Source organism: Podarcis erhardii (genome assembly GCF_964252035.2).
Source record: "Podarcis erhardii genome assembly, chromosome: Z".
NCBI classification, from domain to species: domain Eukaryota; kingdom Metazoa; phylum Chordata; class Lepidosauria; order Squamata; family Lacertidae; genus Podarcis; species Podarcis erhardii.
Window position 1 is genome coordinate 4,480,906 of NC_138504.1, and position 22,201 is coordinate 4,503,106.

Here is a 22,201-nt window from a genome sequence, read left to right on the forward strand (position 1 = left end):
CATCTCCACATGCTGCAAAGCCTAAAAATTGTGCTCCCTGCATGACAACTCGGCTTAAGAAAAAGGTCCCATTTGTGACTTTTTTTTCTATGACCAATTGTCATGCAGTGGGGATGGGGAGAGTAGAGATAAGATGAATGGTGACTGAAATGACTATGTGTGGATGGGGAGAATGAGTATGCAAGGGGCCATAGGGATGTGTGAATGAATGGAAGCAGGGGAGAGCATGCAGATGGAGACTCTTCCGATTTCAGCTTTGGCTCCTCCCCATTGTCAGTAGACTCTTCCCCACCAGTTTCTCTCAGGGGAATCAAACTTTTGACTTAAAAGTTTACTGCCTCTGCAGTAGAGCAAATGATTATCGGAGATGCCTAGCTGTTAAATGCTGAGAAAGGAAAGCTGAGGATGGCGGAAACATAGTACACATGAATGGAAGATTCCATGTGAGAATGGGGGACCCCAGACTGAAAAAACTTCCTCTAGTCTAGTTTATCACGTGGCACTAACTTTTCCAGTGGCTGACTTTGTTCAAATGCAAAATGCTTTTGAGGTTCTTATTTGAACTGCAGCTTAGCCACCTTCTGAAGGATGATAAAACTACTCAAAGGAGAGCAATATCCTTGGAGCCATTTGCAGGTGACCCGGGGGATAAAGCAGGCTTGGGTAACTTTATTATGGCTACCCATTTTCTGTCCTGTTGTGCAGCAATCCAGCAAAGTGAAAGTAGCAGAGATTCAGGTGCAGGATCCTCTGCAGTGAGACCGAGACAGCCTTGTGTTCTTCAAGAGAATGTGCAAATAGACAAAGACAACAAAGACAGCATGATGTCGTATGAGGCAGCAGGGAAGATTTCACATGCCACGGAGTATAGCAGTGCCAGGTAACCATAGACAAGTGTGCTGTTGGAGCCATTAAGGAGTGTTTGGTTGTCTCAAAAGCAGGTTGGCTGTGCTCAGTTCAGATGACTCTTATGAGCTGCCTTTGAGTTGTGGGCCTCCCTGTTCTTTACTGCTCTTCTGTTTACTGTTACACTTTCATACCACCCATCCAACCAAGTTCTCTGGGCAGTCTGCTCATACAAGAAAATACGAAATGCAGTACACCATTAAACTCTAAAACCAAAGTGGGGGTTGGGGAGGGAACTCACACAGCAAGAAAAAGCCCAGCAAAAACAACAACAAACATCTAAAATTAACATAAAGCACAGCAACTAAAACAATTTAAACAATTCATTTCTCAATTGCTGCAATTCCATCAGTCACCAAACAAAAACATGTTTGGTACTTTAGTAGTAACCCCCATGAGCCAATCCTGGCTTCTTTGCAGATGTGATTTATAACCCTAGTCATGAGCAGGATTAGTCTTCCCTATTCTTTAAACATTTACGTGGATTAGTTCTTGAACATACATAAAAATAGAAAGTGCGGTAGCACACATTCATCTCATGAGGGGAGTAATAATCTTATTCCTGCATTGCAGGGGTTTGGACTAGATGATCCTTGGGGTCCCTTCCAACAATGCAACTCCATGATTCTATGATGTTGCCATGCAGGTTTAAACCTATGCAGTTGCCTTAGAGCACTGCTCATGAAAGGTTCATTCTGATGCTAAAATGTTCAGTCTCTTAACACCATTTGCATCTGATTCTGCCTGCAATGCTTGCATAACCACCTTCCACACAGCAATCTTGCCTCTGATGGGAGCAGTCTTGAGTGGTAGGGTTGCGGTGGTATTGCTGCACCAGATGCACACCTTGAAGGATGGCTGCACAAATGAGATGGCTTGGATGGTGTTCAAAGATCAGACAGATTCATGGAGGAAAAAGTCTATCCATGGCTACTTACCACAAGGGTAAGAGGCATTATGCCTCCGAATGCCAGTTGCTGGGAATTGGAGTTGGGAAGAGCATTGCTGTTGTGCTCATGTTCTGCTTGCAGGCTTCCCATAGGCATCTGTTTGGCCACTGTGGGAACAGGATGCTGGACTAGATCCAGCAGCCAGGCTCTTCTTGCATTCCTAACGAATCAGAAACCATGCACTTGCGGTGATAAAAATGTTCAGAGAAGCACCAAGTGAATGCTCCTCTGCATTTGCAGTGTATCACACTTTCGTGTTTTCCTTCACTATATTGTTTCTCTTCTGTAGAGTGATCAGTACACATGAACTTATTTTCTTTATTGAGGTCAAAGTCCAGACAGCAGAATTAACAACAGGAACAATTTTGTCTACTGCGCCCGCCCCTTGAAAATTCCCTATAAGCTTATTTGCATTTAAAATAGCACTCCTTCAGCCAAAACCTATGTTCCAGAGTTTAAAATCAGTACTCATTCATCAACTATCGCTGTCACTGCAGCCTGTCTTGTCCTCGTTGCCATAAAACAGAATTTAATGACAGGCCTGGTGATATTTGGATCTTTTGTCAGCAAGAAGATATTTAACATAGGTTTCCTCTGAGCAGCCAGGTAATTTCCTTAGTAACTGTTGAATTAGCTCTCTTTGGGTATCATGATACAGTGGGCAGTATAGAAGAATGGGCCCAGTGGATTAAATCTCGTCAGAATTGCATGGGTAGAATCTCTGTTGGACTGGGATGTCATGATAATAATAATAATAATAATAAATTTTATTTATATCCCGCCCTCCCCAGCCGAAGCCGGGCTCAGGGCGGCTAACAACACTAAAACAGTACAACATTATAAAACATTATAAAAATGGATTAAAATGAATTAAAATCAAAATTGATGGCAACCATAAACTAAAGTTTTGTAAAGATTGCCAGAGGAGGGAGTCAGGCTGCGCCCTGACCAAAGGCCAGGTGGAACAGCTCTGTCTTGCAGGCCCTGCGGAAAGATGTCAAGTCCTGCAGGGCCCTTGTCTCTTGTGAGAGAGCGTTCCACCAGGTTGGAGCCGCAGCTCTGCCCGCTAATAATGCTGAAGGGAGAACATTAAAGCGGGCTCTGGAAAATGCCCAACAGTGTTTAGAGTTGTCCAGTGCACTTAAATAATTTACTGGATAGGATCTTTGAAGTTTGTGTAAAAATTTACAAATTTAGGAGGATTGATTAAGATCATTTTGGAATTCTCTGTCCCAGATTCGTTCTCTAATTATTTAAGATACTTAATTCTCTAATTAATTCTCTAATTAATTAAGAGCTAGTCCTTCCCATTTCCAGACCTAAAATATATTCAGGAGAAAGGCCATATAAAGCCAGTTTTCTTGTGATGCCCTTCCACCATTTTATTTGATAATTATCAATCAGTGTCAAAGAAAGCAGCCCAGTTGAGGTCTTATTAAGTCTTAGCCATGTGTACAGAGTAACTAGCCACACTTCGGCTTCAATCCTATTTAGGCCCATCTCCAGTCTACAGGGCTGCATTGGGGACACATTTAGGGATTTGGAGAACTGACCTTGGGAATCCTGATTGTAGTTTTTCATAGGGGTTCAGATTAGAGAGGGGGACTAGTTGTGCACCATATAATAATTGTGCTATGGATTTTGCAGCAAATAGTTTGATAGCAGCTGGGATAAAAATTTCCTCCCTTTGCTCAATGGAATCTTAAGATTGCTGCAGTACTTTTTTAGGCCATAGAGGAAATGTGATTAATAGGGGCAGTTTTCTTTCTTGAAGCTTGAAAGACAACCCCTAGATATTTGAAGCAGGTGACTTGTTCAATGTCTTGGTTATCTATGCACCACCTGTAGGTTTTCCTTCTATTGGAGAAAACCATGACTTTTGTTTTTTGGTAGTTTACTGCTAATTGATCCTCCATACAGTGTTGGACTAGTTTCTTAAGAGCAATCTTAAGACCAATCTGTGTCTGAGACAGGATGACAGCATTATCTGCATAAAGCAGGATAGGCAACATTTTATCTGCCTTTTGGGCCATGTATATCTGTCCCTCGAAGATGTTTACTAAGGGAATAAATGTTAAACAAAAAGGGGCCCATATGCAACTTTGTTTGACTCCCTTAGCTGTTAGAATTGGATTAGGAAGATGACCTGCCCAGCTGCATCTCACACTTGTGTTGCTGTAAAGTTTGTATATAAACAACAGGTAGCGTCGGTCTATCGTCTTTCTAAGTTTTCCCACACTCAGTACACATGATAAATAACAGCAGCATCATGAGATTTCTTTCTTTTCCAGTAGCCACGAGGACGAGGAAGAAAGTGACGACCTCCCTTCCATTGCAGGGGACAGTGATCTGGATTCAGATGAATAAAACACTTTATTGGGGATCATGATAAGATTGCATCATGGTCTCAGTGTATAGATTTTTCATTGTTATCCAATGAAACGCTGCTGCTAAACTGAGACACTTGTTGTTGATTCATTCTTTTATGAATCAATATTGTGTTTAGGATGTATATAAAGGTATATTAAAAATTACCCTTAACTGCACGAGAGTTGTTTTTTGTTCATACAAGCACTCCTTCTAAAAGTCCAATTTGGCTCTCACCACATGAAGCATTACTGCTCAAACCGCTTGGAAAGAAAGGAAAATGGCTCACATATGCTGATTTATTAAAGGAACATGATGGAAAATGGAAATTAAGAGATTATGATGAGATCAAAGACCACTTTCAGAGTTGGTTGCATTATGTATTAGAGTATTTTAATATTTTTTATTGGAAGCCGCCCAGAGTGGCTGGGGAAGCCCAGCCAGATGGGCGAGGTATAAATAGTAAATTATTATTATTATTATTATCGACAACTATATGAAACACATAAAGAAGACAGCAAGAAAGGCTTTAGTTATACTAGATCTAGGTTTCAAATGGAAGTGATTGAAGGGAAAGTGAAACTACTGAATGCCGCATACAGCATACTATTAGAATGGGAGACGAAAGATGAAGAGGTAAAATCAGTTATGATTAAATGGGCACAAGATGTAGGTCACAACATTATGATGGAAGATTGGGTTAAATTGTGGAAAACTGACTTAAAATTTACAGATTGTTCCCTATTGAAGGAGAATTACATGAAGATGATGTACAGATGGTACACAACACCAGTGCAGTTAGGGAAAATGTACAAAACTAGTTCAAATATATGTTGGAAGTGTAAGAAAAAGGGAACATTTTATCATATGTGGCGGGATTGTAAGGCAATTAAAACATTTTGGGAAATGATATACAACAAATTGAAGAAAATGTTCCATTTAACATTTGTTAAAAAACCCAAGGCATTTTTGTTGGGGATTGTAGGGAAAGACCTGCCCAAAAAGTTGAAAAACATCTTCATGTATGCGACAACGGCCGCGAGAGTTCTGGTAGCACAAGGATGGAAGACTGAAGAAACCCCAACTAAAGAATCATGGCAAGAAAAATTGATGGACTATGCAGAACTGGCAAAACTGACATATAAGCTACGGGACAAGGATAACTGTGACTTTAAGGATGAATGGGAACCTTTTACAAAGCATCTGAAGACCCAACAAAGTGAACTGGACACCTTGGCAGGTTTTGAATAAACATTCACAATATTTTTATTGATAATAATCAGCTAAACAGTTTGAGGATCTATACAACTTTGTAACATGCAGAAAACAGCATTATTAGAAAAACCAAAGACTGGAACTGAGGGAAGTCTGGGGGTGGGTTCTGTGTGGGAGGGGGAGGGGGGAGGGGGAGGGAGGAAAAATGGGGGGGAAATAAGGATGATATGTTTTTGGATAATATGTCTTGTTATAATTTTGAATAAAAAATAAATAAAAGTCCAATTTTGCCAAACAATGCAATTGCTGTATGTATGTATGTATGTATGTATGTATGTATGTATATTTGTGGTACAGTTTGTGCTAATTTGTCCATCCCTGGCGTTTTTGAAAAGCATTGCCAATTTAGGAGCTTAAATGGATGACTTGCATCCACATCCCTAGGTCACATATGCTTGGCTCTAAATACCCTTTTGCTTCCAAGCAAGCAAGTTATCACTCACAGGTTTTGATCATAGCTGAGGAACACTTAACCAAACTCTGAATAACCCTGTATCTATAAAGTCTGGTGTGTGGTTTTAGTTTGAATAAAGGGCAGAGTTTAACAGTTGCAGATCCCAAACCACTTTGAAAGATATAACCATGAGAGGGCGAATGGGTGCATGCCAGATACGTAGCGTGGGCGGGGGGTGGGTGTCAGTGGCCCCGTGCACAATTTTGTGAAGGGGCGCAAACAGGCTCCCCTACAGCAGACTCCTTTATCAGAGCCTGGCTCTGAGCAAGGAGCTGCACAGCTTGTGCCTGGCGCAGCTCTGCCCCGGGTCAGGCCTTACCCGGGGGAGGAGAGCAGGAGGAGAGTGGGTGGCAGGTTTCCCATGCCTTTCCTACCCTGAAATGTGGCGTGTGCGCCCTGGGCAGTGTGGGCATATGCTCTGCCACTGGTGTATACAGGGAACTGTGCTTTGGGTGGAGGGTCTAGAACATGGGTAGGCAACCTAAGGCCTGGGTGCCAGATCCGGCCCAATCGCCTTCTCAATCCGGCCCACGGACGGTCTGGGAATCAGCGTGTTTTTGCATGAGTAGAATGTGTCCTTTTATTTAAAATGCATCTCTGGGTTATTTGTGGGGCATAGGAATTCATTCTTTTCTTCTTTTCCCCCAAAATATAGTCTGGCCCCCCACAAGGTCTGAGGGATAGTGGACTGGCTGTCTGCTGAAAAAGGGGAGCCCAAGTCCACCATACCTCCCACTGAAATTCATCAAGTGGGGTCTTGGGCCCAGAGCCAGCCTGGCAGTGCAGTTGGTTCTGGCTGGCTTCAAGAGCTGCTTGTTGCCATGGTGCCCGCCCTTTTGCTTCACCAGAAGTCCCCATATGATGTGTCTTGTGCCGTTGAACCAATCACGCAACATTCAATCCCTACTAATAAATCTACAATACTTAAAATATAAATCCGGTGACATTAAATGAAATCTGGGGACATTCTGGGGACGGATTTTGTCCAGGGACAGATTCATAAATCTGGGGACTGTCCCCGGGAAACGAGGACATCTGGTAACCATACTTTGGGAGGCACAGCAAAAATGCTGCTTTGTCCCAAGAGAAATAAAAATTGGTTTGCGGCATGAGCCCTGGACGCTGCCTTGGAAACAACCACCAGTGAGTTCAGTGGGGCTTGCTTCCAGGTCCAAATAAGCAGAGTCGGGCAATCAAGATGATCAGGGGCTCGGAGCCAACCATCAGCCAATGGAAGGAATATTTTTATTTTGTTTTGACATCAGCCAATGGTTTGGAAAAAGAGCTTCAAAGAAGAGATCCCTTGATGGTACCAGATCAGGTACCAGAGCACGTGCGCCTTGCTCTCATGAAAAAGGGTGGGGGTGGGGTGGGGTGGGGGTGTCTCCCTCATTCGTCCCCCCATCCGCCAGATAATGAGGCGTGTCTCTCATTGGCTCCCAGATCTTGCTTTTCAATTGGGTGCTTTTAAAAATACACATCACGTGGCTACGCCTTTGCGCCCCTCCCCGCGGACTTCCGCTCTTGCTCAGTGTGCGCGCGAGGAATTCCTCCTCAGCTTTTTGTAGAAAATCATAAAACCATCAACCGGATCCGATAAACAAATAAATAAAAGGGCTGAGGTGGATAATATTTCTGTGCGTGTACAGACGGAGAATGAGATGTGTGCGGGGGGGGGGGAGGGGGTAACGGTCATTTCCCGCGCACGCGCCGTTCGATTCTTCCGTAACCCGCGGTTGCGAGGCGGGGCGTGAGTGGAGATGTGACAGGACTAGCGTCGCATGTGGAGCGGGGCGGGGCCGCGCCTGCGCAAGAGCAGCCGTGGTGCGAGATCGCGCGCAGGCGCCCTGAACGGCTTCGTGCGGTCCGGCGGCTCCCGAGTAGGAGGCGGCGGCGGCGGCGGCGGCATCTGAGGCGCGGCCTAGCCTGTGAGGCGCGTTTTCTACCTCGTCAGCCTGGGCTCCGGCAACAACATGAGTATTGGCGGCTCGGATCGGAACGAGGAGTTCTACCAGCAGCTGCGGCTTCAGGAGCTGTACGGCAAGAAGGACGAGGAAGGCGGCGAGGACCCTTTCACGTACACGGACCCGGCGGACGGGACGCAGTACGAGTGGGATCGCGACAAGAGGGCCTGGTTCCCGAAGGTGAGGGGACGCCGCCGCTGTTTCTTTGCTTCTAATTTCATTACGTTTGTATGCCGGCTTTCATCCAAAGATCTCAAGGCGGTTCACAGCACAAAAACACAAAATACATAATATAAAAGCAAGAACCGGAGCAAAGTATGGCTTAGCCTTGCTCTCGTTTGTTGCTGCTATTTATACAGGGGCCACAATGTTCTGAGTGCAGGTTAATAAGGATCATGGTAATAACAATAGTAATATTGGTAGCCCGGGTTTGTATGGGGCCTTTTCCAGGCTGGCCCAAAGGAGGTGATGGAACCAATGGTAGCTCGCTGTGACTTGTTTGGAAAACACGTTGAGCATAAAATTGCTTGCATCCACCAAGACTTTGACTCTGCTGATACAGTAGATGTATCTCATGGGGTGTCCAGAGCACAGTCTAGTCCTGGTGTTGTTGGATGAGTTTCAGTTGGCTTGAGGATGTGGACAAGGTGCGCTGGTCAGTCAGGGCGACAACTTGCACTCTGGAGTCTAGACCCTTGCCCCTCTTGGCTGATAAAAACCAGCAGGGAGGGAGCAGCTGGGCCAGGGAGGTGATCAATGCCTCTTTAAGAGAGGGGGTGGTCCCTGCCTGTTTGAAAGAAGCAGTGGTAAAACCACTCCTTAAGAAACCCTTCCTGAATTCAGAAAACCTAACTAACTATTGGCCAGTTGCTAACCTTCCTTTCCTGGGCAAGGTTCTAGAGTGAGTAGTCACAGACCAGATCTAGGCGCTTTTGGAAGAAACTGATTTTTCTGGATCAATTTCAATCGGGGTTTAGGCCTGGTTTTGGCACAGAAACTGCTTTGGTCACCCTGTATGATTTCTGTCAAGAGAGAGAGAAGGGATACATGTCCCTGTTAATTGTTCTCGACCTCTCAGCGGCTTTCGAAACCATTGACCATGGTATCCTTCTGGAGCGACTCTCCAAACTAGGGGTGTGTGGCAACACTTTGCGGTGGTTCCAATCCGACTTGGATGGCCATTCCCAGAGGGTGCTACTTGGAGAATGCTTTTCAGCCCCGTGGAACCTTCAGTGTGGGGTTCCACAGAGCTCAGTCCTATCCTCCATGTTGTTTAACATCTGCATGAAACCACTGGGTGGGGTTATCCAGAGGTTTGTAGTATTTTTTTGTCAGCAGTATGCTGATGACACTTAGCTCTATTTCTCCTTTACATCTGCAGGTGAGGCAGTGAAAGTGCTGGACCAGTGTCTTGCCTTGGTAATGGATTGGATGAGAGCCAACAAACTAAAGCTCAATCCAGATAAGACTAAGGCACTGTAAGTGGGTGGTTCCCCAGACCAGATGACTGGGACATCGCCTGCTATTGATGGGGTTACACTTCCTCTCAAGGAGCAGGTTCGCAGCTTGGGGGTACTCTTTCACCCTTTGATGTTGCTGGAGGCTCAGGTGGCCTCAGTGGTCCAGAGTGCCTTCCATCAGCTTCAGCTGTTGTCTATGCTCTGGTAACTTCAAGGTTAGATTATTGCAATGTGTTATACGTAGGGCTGCCTCAGAATCTTCATCTAGTGCAGAATTCAGCAGCCAGGTTGCTCAGAGCAAGACGGTTTGAACATATTACACCGATCCTGGTCCGACTGCACTGGCTACCAATTAGTTTCCAGGCCCAATTCAAAGTGTTGGTTTTGACCTATAAAGCTTTAAACAGTTCAGGACCACAATACCTCAAGGACCGCCTCTTCCATATGAACCTACCCAGACTCTCAGATCATCTTCTGAGGCCCTCCTTCGTGTGCCTCCTCTTTGAGAGGACTGGAGGGTGGAAGCAGGAGAATGGGGCCTTTTCTGCAGTGACTCCCTGTCTGTGGAATGCTTTCCCCAGGGAAGTTCGCCTGGCACTTTAATTATACACCTTTAGGTGCCAGGCAAAAATGTTCCTTTTTAACCTTTGGTTGAGCAGATTGACATCCGACATCCTGTACCCTTTTAAAATGTGGCTCTTTTTTGGGGGGTGTTATTGGGTCATTGTTCTTATTTTGATTTTATATATTGTAATCTTTTCTGTGAACTGCCCTGAGACCTCTGGGTATAGGGCAGTATAAAAATTTAATAAACAAATAAATAAAATAGCCCAGCAACATCTGCAGAGCCAAAGCCCACCCCCCGCAGCCCCAGGTCCACTTAGAGCTAGGGTACAGTTAAGGAATCATAATCATAATAGAAATAAGTGGTGTTAATGTTAGCCAAGCTTTTTGCTTTGGGGCTGTTCTTAATATTCTCTGAATTGGACTGGTAGTTTTTGCTCTGGTGTGCTTTGCAGTGCAGCAATTCCTCCCTCCCAGGAAATCAAATTGGAGATCTATGTCTTTTACTCTTATTTCATGTGGGAAAATTCCATGTATGCCTGGTCCCCACATTGGCGGAGTTAATTAATGTTTATACAGTGGTGCCTCGCAAGATGAAATTAATCCGTTCCGCGAGTCTCTTCGTCTAGCAGTTTTTTCGTCTTGCGAAGCAAGCCCATTGACGGCTTAGCGGATTAGCGCTATTAGTGGCTTAGCGGCTTTTAGCGGCTTATCGGTTTAGCGGATCAGCTGATAAGCGGCTTAGCGGCTTAGAAAAGGGGGGGGAGGAAAAAAACCCCGCAGGAACTCGCAAGACATTTTCGTCTTGCGAAGCAAGCCCATAGGGAAATTCGTTTTGCGAAGCGCCTCCAAAACGGAAAACCCTTTCGTCTAGCGGGTTTTCCGTCTTGCGAAGTGTTCGTCATGCGGGGCACCACTGTATGCAAATTTACTTTGGAGTGGCCTTTGTCTGTTTAGTTTTTTAGTATGTGGATTATAAAACTTACTTTGAAGAAGAAAAATACTATTTCAAAAAGGTCTTGATTTGCAATCTATTGACAGCAGTACAGTAATTTCCCTCACAGCTTAGTTGCCACGGCAGCCACTGTGGAGAATTATCTTAATGTTTTAGATTGACATGTGCTCTGTGGATGCGAGCTGAATCAGTGATGTAAAATATTTTCAAAGTTTATTTTGATGCCATGTAGCTAATAATAATAATTTTATTATTTGTATCCCACCCATCTGACTGTACATGCATTTGTCTTTGAAGACAGCACTTTGTGTTTCGTAATTGATTTTAGAATTTTCAGTGAAATTTCTAAAGAAGAAAGTAATAATAATAATAATAATAGGAAAGGAATAGGAATATAAGAAGAACCTGCTGCGTCAGGCCAATGACCCTTATAAATCCAGCATCCTGTTCCCACAGTGCCCAACCGGATGCCCCAGTGGGAAACCCTCAAGTGGGGCCCCAGCACAGCAGCCCTCTCATCTCCTACTGTGGTTTCCATCAGCTGGGTATTGAGAAGCCCTGCTGCCTCCCAACTGTGGTGGCAGAGTATATCCATTGTTGCTAGTGGCCATAATGATAGCATTACTGTCCACAAATCCACTTTTAAAGCCTGTTCCATAAAGTGAGTTCCATAGTTTTAAGGAAGTGCTGTGTGAAGATTTTATCTGTCCTGAATTTTCCAAGAGGAAGGCCGGTGAGTAAAGCTCTTGGGGCTCTCCTACTGTGCGTATTAATATGAGTACAATAGTGTAACTCTAAAGTATCTCCTAAAAAGATCAACATTAACAAATGAAAATAAATAGGGGAAATACTTTATAATGTTCATTTGATAAAGTAACCTATAAGGAAACACTATTGCATTATGCTAGGGGTGGCTAATCTGTGGCCTTCCAGATGGTAACTGAATTTTAATTCCCATCAACACCAAGTAGCATGGCCAGTGCTCAGGGATGAGGAGAACAGGAGTCCAGCAGCATCTGGAAGGCAACAAGTTAGCCACCTCTGTATTAAACAATGCCATACCCTTTTGAATTTTGTAAGGGGTTGTCCTTATAAGTTTTATAAATAGATAAAATTATAATGAAAAAAAATGCTACAAAGAACAGTTTAGAAGGAATAAAAAGATGGCATTGCATCAATGTCATATTGTGTTTCAGATACGGTGAGGTACCTGCAAAGAATTGCACAGGTCAGACATAATTTCTCTTCCACCCCCCTTCCCCATTTCCAGTTTCTTGGGAGAGAAACTGTTCTTCACTTTATACTTGTGCTCCTGTGCTCAGCCAAAAGTTGGGTGGGGAGCTCATCATCCTTGTCCACACTTGCCACAGTGAACAGGCCTGTAGATCCCTTCTTAGGGTAGTTCACTGTTACATTGGAAAGTTAAAAACAACATATAGTAAAAAAAAAAGGTAAAGAGCTCTTTCCCCTTCTTAACACCAAGCAGTAGTCTAGGTGAAGAGATTTTTTATTTATCCAGACTTTCTAGATGTTTTTTGAAATCCTGGCTGTACATTATTTTATGCTGCCTCCATGCAAGGAAGTTGCTTACTTTAAAAAAAACCTGTTATTGTACAGGGTGAGTCCTTTAAAAGAGGTCCCATGGATACAGAGCACACATGTTCCATGGGGCCTCTTTTCAAAGACTCATCCTGTATAAAGCACATTCAATATTTTTCTGTTTGCTGCCTCTGGAATGCTTATTAATAGGTTGTCAAAAGTTGTTCATTCAGGATAAATATAAATCATTAGGGACTTAATCTCTTAGATATGCAAAGCTGCTGTGGTTCACAAAATGACTTGTACTGATGTACCTATAGCAGCATCCTTATACCTTGTATACCAGCTGGCTGGGACTGATGGCAACTGTAGTGTGAAACGGCTGGAGAGCACCATGTTGAGGAAGGCTGTTATAAAAGATGCATGTTTGTCCTCCTATACTGTCATTTGCAGTTCCATTATGAAAGGCCTCTGCCCCATAATTTAAAAAATAGAACATGATCATCATGATTTGTTTCAGTGTTTAGACTGGTACATTTATCACATGTAGTAGCTCTGGGGAGCAGGTGGCGCTGTGATCTAAACCACTGGACCTCTTGGGCTTCCCATTTGCAAGGTTGACAGTTTGAATCCGCATAACAGGGTGATCTGCCGTTGCTCTGTCCCAGCTCCTGCCAACCTAGCAGTTTGAAAGCATGCCAGTGCAAGTAGATAAATAGGTGGCATGAAGGGAAATGGCATTTCCGTGTGCTCTGACACTTGTCACAGTGTCCTGTTGCACCAGAAGCTGTTTAATCATGCTGGCCACATGACCTGGAAAAACTGTCTGCAGCCAATCACCAGCTCCCTCAGCCTGAAAGCGGAGATGAGCGCTGCACACCATAGTCAAATTTGACAGAACTTAACCATCCAAGGGTCCTTTACTTTTACCTTTACCTCGTAGCTCAGACAGAATTCCTTATCTATCTCTACTCTGAATTCTCTTTTAGGTTACTGAAGATTTCCTGGCAACATATCATGCTAACTATGGCTTCCCCACTGAAAGTTCAGATAATTCATCTGCATCTCTTACAAAGACTGAATCTAAAACTCCTAAAGATTCAAAGAATACCAAGATCCAGCAGCCAACAGATCCAAAAGCATCTCAGGCAACAGATCTTAAACAAAGAGGAGAGAAAAGAAAACCTGATGCAGGCAAGGGGCCCCGTTGTGCATGACTTAGAAGTAGTCTGCTGCTCAAGAAGAAATGTCTATTTCTGTGGACTTGAGCATTTAACAGCTTCAGTGGCAATGTTGCATGCATCTTCATACTGAAAGATCTCATTACCATTCAGAAAGACTACTTAATCTCTTCTGAAAGTCTAAATTTTAAAGAATCAAATGACAGGCAACTTTTAATGATTTGTGATCTTTGGTAAAGCTGCATAAATGTGAATATAGGAAGCTGCCTTAGGCCATGTCAGACTGTTTGTCTGTCTAGCCCAATAGTGTCAGCTCTGATTGGCAGCAGTTCTCTATGGTCTCATGTGAATTTCTGTGGTCTCATGTGCTGGTTTAGAACTGCAACATAACTAATCTAATCATGATCTGCTCCTTAGGATGGTTTCATGTTGAAGAACAGAGAAACACAAATGTATATGTGACAGGTAAGAAAAAAACTCTTGGCATTTGCAGATTGCTGAAGATGCATTGGGAAGCCTTATGGTTGAAAGTCAAACCTTATGGTTAGGAAGACAGATCTATCTGAATATACTTTAAAAATATATTATTTTACTTTGGATTGCATAAAAGCTTTGCAGTGGAGCAAAACCTTTCTGGAAGTTGAAGAAGAGAAAAATGATGGAATTTTATTCAGGATTTTAATGCAGTTTAGCTGGCTGGAATATAGGAAATAAAATAAAATAAAATAAATAACAAAACAAAACAAAACAAAACAATACCACCAGGGAAATTGTAGGTGGGTAACGCTAACAACAAAATAACCTATTAAAAACTGGGTTCTGTGCATATATTTGAGAAACACGTAACATAAATTATTACGCAGAAGTTATTTATGCTGAAATGTGTGAATTTTTTGTCAGCCTCCTACCTTCTTCATTGTTTTTCTGCTTAACTATAATTGAGAGCCACACTTTGTCCATTTAGTGGTGATGTGGATACTACTGACTCTTAGGCAAGTGGGACCTGCAACTGCTAACAAATCCCCTTTAGGGAAGTTCATTCCATCCAAGTTAGAAAGCTGTCTTATAGCAAGTCAGGCCATTGGTCCATCCAACAGAAAAATGCCTGCGCTGCCAGTGGCCCTATAGGTTTCTGAAGAGCCTTTCCAGCCCTCTCTGGGGATGCCAGGGGTTGAATCTGGGACCTTCTGCATACAAAGCATGTGAATTATGACCCCTTTCTGTTGTTCAACACTTGCAAAGTGCTTACAATTTTCTAAGTACTGTACGGATATTAAAAGTTAAGAAAGTTGCTGCCTGCAGGCTTACAATCTGACATATTTCTGTTGAAATACAAAAAGTATATACGTTAATGAAATGGGGAAATAAAAGGAAATTAGGCGTGGAACAGCTATACTTTAGCAGCTGTTGAATGGGACCAGACTGACCTCTCTCTTGCTCCAGATCTCTTGGTGGGTAGCAGAAGCCAGAGTGTGTCTCTCTTGAGCTCTGCATCCCTGATGCAGTTCTCCAGCTTACGTCAGTTGTCCATAAAACCTTTTTTGTGGCACTGAAACACGAGGACTGTGACTCCTTTCCTTCCTAGTACCCCCTCCTGCAACTTTTGCTCCTGTCCTGTCTGCTCCTGAACGTGCCAAAGCAGAGTTGATGTTTGAAGTTCCAGATGCTTTCCATGGATTCATTCTGAAAGGCTCCTCTGGGTCAGGATCATCAGATTTGCACTCTGGAAAAGGGAGGGAGAGTGAGCTGTGCTTCATGACCTCCCTGAATACCGCAAGAAATACCTGCTTTCATTAAAACAATTCACTGCATGGCACATACTTTGGGATCTTCCACTGTGTTCTTAAGTCCAAAAGCCAGGAGATAATGCCAGAAAGCGTGTGAGTAGGGAAGACTAAAGGTATATTGAAGAACACCAGGAACCTTGTGATGAGTTAGAAACCTCTATTTGATTCTTCTGTAAAAATTGATTTTGTGAAGTTGGCAGGTGTATTTCTTGCATTTGTTTAAATTTATTTCCACAGGTTTGCCACCAGACATTACAAAAGATGAGTTTGTGCAGGTTATGTCAAAATGTGGTATTGTTATGCGTGATCCACAAACAGAGGAGCCTAAAATTAAACTTTACAAAGACAAAGAAGGAAATCTTAAAGGAGATGGGCTTTGCTGCTACTTAAAGGTTAGTTGTATGCTTCAGTTATACTTTCACAATGATGCGTTCAGTCTTTCACTTGTCTCTTTGTTACTTTGAATTTTATTTTTATTTTGAGCAGTCACTGGGACTTCAAGGTAGCTTATTATGGTAATTTTTTTTTTTGTAAGTTTTACCTCTTCACAAGCCAGACTTTGTTGTTTAGGTGGAAGGTAAGAGTCCTTCCACCTAAGTCTGAATTACCTCATTACCTGAATTACCTAATTTTTTGTTTTTATTTTTAATAATAGAGAGAATCTGTTGAATTAGCATTAAAACTATTGGATGAAAATGAAATTAGAGGCTACAAATTGCATGTGGAAGTTGCACAGTTTCAACCAAAGGGGGAGTACGATGCCAGCAAGAAGAAAAAGAAATGCAAGGACTACAAGAAGAAGCTGTCTCAACAACAAAAGTGTGTAGTCATTTCTGTAAATAAAATTGGCTTTTACATTACTGGGAGTATACAGGCTAAAACCTGAAATCTAAAAATATGTCATTCATTTAAACCAGTGAAACAAAGTTTCTAAACTGTCTGGCACACCTTGCAGTTGGCTGTTACACCTTTTATGATTTCTAAACTTCAGGATATTTTGTTGATACTGAGTGTGCTGTCGTTTAAAGCTATGTCCACGCTTATTTTTGTATTAAGTAGAGTAAGCCTGAAGCTATACATGCTTGGCAAAAAAAGAAAGAAGAATTGTAAAAATGAAAAGGGAGGTGGCTGTCCGGGGAAAAATACTTTGACAGTTGCACCTGGCCTTGCATCCATTGTGTTTTGACTATACGTGGTATTGGCTTTAGGCGTGATCTCCAGAATGTAACCTCCATGTAAGTTGAGGGCTTACTCTAGTGGTGTGACATTTTTACCACAGTTTTTTTTTTTTACAGCAGCTGCCTGATACCTTTATCTCAAAAGCTGCTCCAAATTTCACAAGGGACTAGCTTCAAACTAAATATATACTGCTGGTGCTGAGTTCAGTGGGGCTTAGCCCGAGGTAAGTGAGTATGGGATTGCAGCCTTCTTTAAATTGCCAGAAACTTAAATCAGGTGGTTTTCCAATAGTTTTTCAGATTCAGGTTGCTAGCTTCATTATGTGTTATGAAATAACTGCCGGTGCTGAGACCTTGATTTAGGAAATATCAAATTTAATGGTTTTTTCCCAACAAACTCTTATAGAAACTGAAGAGATCAGCCCCAACCCCTTACTATTGCTTCATTTCATTAGACTGCTGGATTGGAGACCGGAGAAGAAAGATGGCAGTGTTCGAATGCGGCATGAGCGTGTTATCATTATCAGGAACATGTTCCACCCAAGCGATTTTGAGGTAGGGAAGCACATCACACCCCCCCCCCTTTTTTTAATGTAAGGCACAAAAGCTGGGAATGGCAAGTGCAGGTAGTCATGCTAGGAAAAGAATCTAAACTGAAACTGCAGCATGCCTTTTAGGACCAAATAATAATAATAATAATAATAATAATAATAATAATAATAATAATAATTTTTATTTATACCCCGCCCTCCCTAGCCAAGGCCGGGCTCAGGACAGCTAACAAGCAATAATAAAAACAAGTTGAATGAATACAACTTAAAAACAAGATTAAAATATAACAATTAAAATATTGAAACATTAAAATATTAAAATGCAGCCTCATCACAGGAGGAGAAAGGAAAAAGAAAAAAGAAAGAGGGGGAGGGAATCAAATTGGCTCCAAGCCAAAGGCCAGGCGGAACAACTCTGTCTTACAGGCCCTGCAGAAAGAAATCAGATCCTGCAGGGCCCTGGTCTCATGAGGCAGAGCGTTCCACCAGGCCGGAGCCAGAGTTGAAAAGGCCCTGGCTCTGGTTGAAGCCAATCTAACTTCCTTAGGGCCCGGGACCACTAGGGTGTTGCTATTTATGGACCATGAGGCTCTCCGTGGGGCATACCGGGAGAGGCAGTCCCGTAGGAACGAGGGTCCTAGGCCATGAAAAAGATACGTGATAGGTATCTGAAGAAGTGTGCATGCACACAAAAGCTTATATTTAAAACAAACTTAGTTGGTCTCTAAGGTGCTACTGGACTATTTTTAAATTTTTCCCCCCAACTGTGTCAGACCAACATGGCTACCTACCTGAATTTAAAGATGTGGTTCTTTTAATTCTAAGAAAATATTGTAAAAGGATATTTTATTTCATGTATACTTTGTTCATTTATACCACTTATTCTTTTTCACATGGGCAACACAGTAGCCCTGCTAAGATTCCATTAATGTTGACCAGGAGCATTCTGTCCTCTAAGGAAGACTTTTTTTTTTTTTAGTTATGCTTTGATCATCAGATGAATATGAAACCCAATTTCAATAATACTCATTAAACAGTTTGGCCATGATTGGCTTAGTGTCTCAGGATGGTATAGCCAGTATGTGGAAATTCTTGTTTCTGAAGCAATGTTGGAAAATGCTTTTAAGATGTAATCTTGTAACTGGATCTTTTTGCAGGAAGATCCTTTAGTGCTAAATGAGATAAGAGAAGATCTTCGGACAGAATGTGAAAAGTTTGGACAAGTAAAGAAAGTCATTTTATTTGACGTAGGTAATTTTACATGATCATAGTTGTTATCTGTATGTAGCAGATACTTAAATTGTATTCAGTGTTAAATATTTTGCTTTTTTTTTTTAGAAACTGTTTTAGAAAAAGTTTAGATTAACCGCCAGATACGTTTAAAGTTTCTTGGATTTAAAATGCTTCACTTTATTAATAAATAGCCCCCATCCTCCTGAGGAGCTCAGGGTGGCATTCCTCTGTCTTCTTCCTCTCCTCTTGATCCTCACAGCTATCCTGCAAAGTAGGTTAGATTGAGAGATGTGGACCAAGATCACCAAGACACCATTGTGTCTGAACAGGGAACGGATTCTAGGTCTCCCAGGTAGAAAATCTATTATTCCGTCTAGTACACCATACTAAACAGACAGATAGTCAGTGAAGATGGTGCCTCGCAAGAATGTGTTTAAGCAGCTATAGAATTCTGATGTTGATACTGCCATTGTAAGTATATAGGCTGACAAATATTTAAGATATTTAGGAATATGGTGTGATGATAGCCATCTCATAATGTTTTCAAAGTTTCTTTCTTTCTGGAAGTGATTCTCTGGTACCATGGTACTTTTATAGTGTTCTTGCTCTTGAAGTCCCAGTAGTCTTCTAAAATCTGTCATTATGTTTAAGCGTATAAAGGCCTAGATTGGATTTGATAGCCTCTGGCTCTCTTTTGTTTTTATAGAGGCACCCAGATGGTGTTGCTTCTGTGTCATTTAAAGAAGCAGAAGAAGGAGATGTCTGCAAACAGGCACTCAACGGGCGATGGTTTGGTGGACGTCAGCTCTCTGTGGAGACATGGGATGGTGTAACAGATTATCAGGTGTGTCTCTAACAACAACAACAACAACAACCACAACCACAACCACCACCACCACCACCACCACAACAACAACAACTTATTATTTATACCCCACCCACCTGGCTGGGTTTCCCCAGCCACTCTGGGCGGCTTCCAACAAAACACTAAAATACAAAACCTATTAAACATTAAAAGCTTCCCTAAACAGGGCTTTTAGCTGTTTGAGAGATATTTGAATCTATGTCTGTATATGATGCATTACATAGAGGCTGCTTTCAGGAATCCTACTGTAGGTTAGAAACCAACACATCCCCTCTGGCCAGCTAGCCAAGGGTGAAAGCTCTGGATCTCAGGCATTCATAATCACAACGGAGAATTAGAAATTTGAGTACTTTATATTTTCAAAGTTTTGCTCTGCAGTCATGATTCCAATAAGAATTTTGGTTCCCTTCCCCCATGGGAATGAGCCCGTTTTTGAAGTGGTGCAGCAAAGCATGTCCCTTTTAACCCATAACAACAAAAAAAGTCACCTTAAATTTAGCCTGTGGCATAACATGCTGTTACATTCTCCCCTCATCCCCTAGGCTCGTCCAGCTTATTACTATTAATGCAGAGCTTTCCATATACATGTTGCTTTACAAAGAATGAAAAGATTCTCATGGTGGTGTGTAATTCAGGAAACAATAGAAGGGAGACAACAGAGGGGACATAGGAGGAAATGGTTATTAGCAAAGATGTATAGGAACATTCTTTAGTTCCACAAATCCCATTTATTTCAATGGAATTAACTTAGGAATGATTAACTTTTCAAGTTGATTTGAGTGGGGCCAGTGTAATTCACAGCACAGATCTATTCACAAGGAAGTCCCTTTGAGCTCAACAGGACTTACTCTTAGACGAGTGTATCCAGGATTGCAATCTAAATTGAGTTGGATCCCAATTCATCATTTTGAATTTTTATTAATTTGTTTTTGTTTGTTTAGCTTACCATCATATAGAAGATTATTAGACATCTTAAACTGAGATTAGGATGGGTACAGATATTTATTCTGTGAACTTGAGATGAAGTGTGGTATATAAATGTAATAAATAAGAGTTTTAAAAATCTGGTCAGCCTTATAGGTCATACATTTTATGTGATACTCACCTGAATTTAGATCTGATATTTAAAGCATTGTATACAGAAGACATTGAAACCTAGGTCTGTCTCACACTTAAATCCACTTAGGCTTTCAGCAGCCTTAAGTCTTCTTGTACTGTTTGTTCATAAGAGTTTTATGTGTGTGTGTTTTTAGTGCAGTTAATTTACTTTAGGTTTGAGGGGCATTCCTGCAATATAAATGTAATACTTAACATAGGTTTTGGTTAGGTTTCTGAAGCTTTGATTATTAAGTCACAAGCAAAAAGCTCCCCCACCCCCTTTTTGGCACAAAACATTTACATTTACTTTCATATGTGATCGCAGGTCGAGGAGACTTCAAGAGAAAGGGAAGAGAGACTGAAGGGTTGGCAGAAGTTTTTAGGTGATCCAAATACAGAAATGCCGAAAACAGCATCTGACGCAGATTCTTCGGAAACTGGTGTCCAGCTCCCAGAAGGAGTTCAGCCATCTAAAGATAATAGTGCATCTGAGGGTGGCCCAAAGGGTGAAGCAGCTGAGAGAGGAGATAATGGCGAGGGTACCAACGAAGATGTCACAGCATCCACAGACAGCAGCGTTGCAGGCAGTGACGAGGAAGCAGAGACCTAACGTCTTTAACTCATTTGTAAAAGCATGTATGTAGGGTAACCTTTAGACCTCTGTTATGCTGTGCTTCGAAGCAACTGCAGGCAGCATTCAAATGAATATATATGCATTACCCTGTTAAGATATCATCAGCGTGTTTTTGAAGTGTTTCATTAATAGCAGCATTTAATGATCTGCTGCTGCTGCTGTCCAAGCTGTGTGTATGTGTCCATAAGTTGCCAAGAGCCTGCTGAACTGACCAGCTGTCTTACATTATACCTTAGCTTGTCAGTGTTCAAAGTCCATCACTGTAAGCAGGTACAGACTTGCAGTTCCTATTAACTACACAATGACCTTTAGAATTACAGAGGTATGAATGCTTTTAATTTTTTTTCTCCCAATTTCCTAAATGCCCCAATCTTTGGATGATCCAGTACTTTTTTGGATGAGCTGGCTTTCCTGATACTATGCACTTTTAAAATAACAGATCACTGAGAATACATTACAGTATTGGCACCCTGTACATGTAGCTGGGGAGTGGAAAAAATAATTATCACCCGCAATTAATAAAGATAAATGTTCTGAAAGTACTCTCCTGGGATGCAGAGTTTTAGATGACTGAAGTTCCCCTTTCATTATAATTCATTTTAAATCCTGATGAGATTAGATGACAAATAGGAAAAATGTGTAAATAAGCCTAACTGATCTCTGTTTTTAATTTTTTGAGGATAAATTCATATTGGAAACAAAGTGAGAGCTTGTGTGGTGGAAGTGTGATTCTTTTCTTCACCTTACTGTGTTCAGTTGTAGTTTGGTTTCAGGCATTTGTCAAGGGTGATGAACATATAGAGCCTGTTTTTTGGTATACTTGGTTTTACTACAGGAGACTACAAACAAAATTGTTTTGCGATTCCCTCTCAAAATTGTTGCTCAGATTTTAAAAAACAGATGTTTGTTTACAGATGCAAACCGTTCAGAACTAGCAAACATTTGTGTTTTGGTTTTAAATGTACCTGGCTTCCAAATGTTGTATATAAAATTATTTTCCAATATCATTTTTAACAAGATCTATCAAATCAACTGCACTAAAAACCACCCAACTGTTACTGTTTTTAAGCTCAATTCAGACATAATGAGGAACCATGAACTTCTGTGATGAGAATGAGCAGCAGTGGGCGTCTTCCTCTTAATGTTTAGCATACCTGTTTTGTATTTGGGAATATGGGATTATGTTTTAAAAAAATTAAAGAGAGATTAAATTTGCATCACATTTGGACTGTTTGCTTGC

The 22,201-nt window shown here is 41.9% G+C and overlaps 3 protein-coding genes across 10 annotated transcripts in view; 2 read left to right on the forward strand and 1 right to left on the reverse strand.

Annotated features, from left to right (window-relative positions):
- TAF1 (TATA-box binding protein associated factor 1) overlaps positions 1 to 4,402 on the forward strand; it is a 56,351-nt gene extending 51,949 nt beyond the window's left edge. For 5 of the 7 annotated variants that reach the window (XM_081848276.1, XM_081848277.1, XM_081848273.1 and 2 more), the window contains 2 exons: positions 706 to 880; positions 4,148 to 4,402. In XM_081848276.1, coding sequence (XP_081704402.1) covers positions 706 to 880; positions 4,148 to 4,223 — 251 coding nt within the window. In that variant the 3' untranslated portion in view covers positions 4,224 to 4,402. The remainder of the gene's footprint in view (positions 1 to 705; positions 881 to 4,147) is intronic. The other 2 variants (XM_081848275.1, XM_081848278.1) reach the window with 2 other exon arrangements.
- Positions 1 to 22,201, reverse strand: part of ARHGEF6 (Rac/Cdc42 guanine nucleotide exchange factor 6) — a 370,252-nt gene that overhangs the window by 188,406 nt on the left and 159,645 nt on the right. The gene's annotated exons all lie outside the window — the stretch shown is intronic.
- HTATSF1 (HIV-1 Tat specific factor 1) lies at positions 7,787 to 22,183 on the forward strand. 2 transcript variants are annotated; one of them, XM_081848296.1, is made up of 9 exons: positions 7,789 to 8,096; positions 13,424 to 13,628; positions 14,033 to 14,080; positions 15,640 to 15,794; positions 16,058 to 16,221; positions 17,036 to 17,135; positions 18,289 to 18,378; positions 19,071 to 19,208; positions 20,653 to 22,183. In XM_081848296.1, the coding sequence occupies exons 1-9, from the start codon at positions 7,926 to 7,928 to the stop codon at positions 20,935 to 20,937; spliced, it is 1,356 nt and encodes a 451-aa protein (XP_081704422.1). In that variant the 5' UTR covers positions 7,789 to 7,925; the 3' UTR covers positions 20,938 to 22,183. The 2 variants fall into 2 exon arrangements, with proteins under 2 accessions (XP_081704423.1, XP_081704422.1); XM_081848297.1 differs by lacking the exon at positions 18,289 to 18,378 and having other exon boundaries at positions 7,787 to 8,096.

Excerpts from the sequence above, each read along its gene's own strand:
- HTATSF1 (XM_081848296.1), top strand. The coding sequence starts at position 7,926 with ATGAGTATTGGCGGCTCGGATCGGAACGAGGAGTTCTACCAGCAGCTG. Across the intron at positions 8,097-13,423 it reads AGAGGGCCTGGTTCCCGAAG|GTTACTGAAGATTTCCTGGC; the intron begins GTGAGGGGACGC and ends ATTCTCTTTTAG. Across the intron at positions 13,629-14,032 it reads GAAAAGAAAACCTGATGCAG|GATGGTTTCATGTTGAAGAA; the intron begins GCAAGGGGCCCC and ends TCTGCTCCTTAG.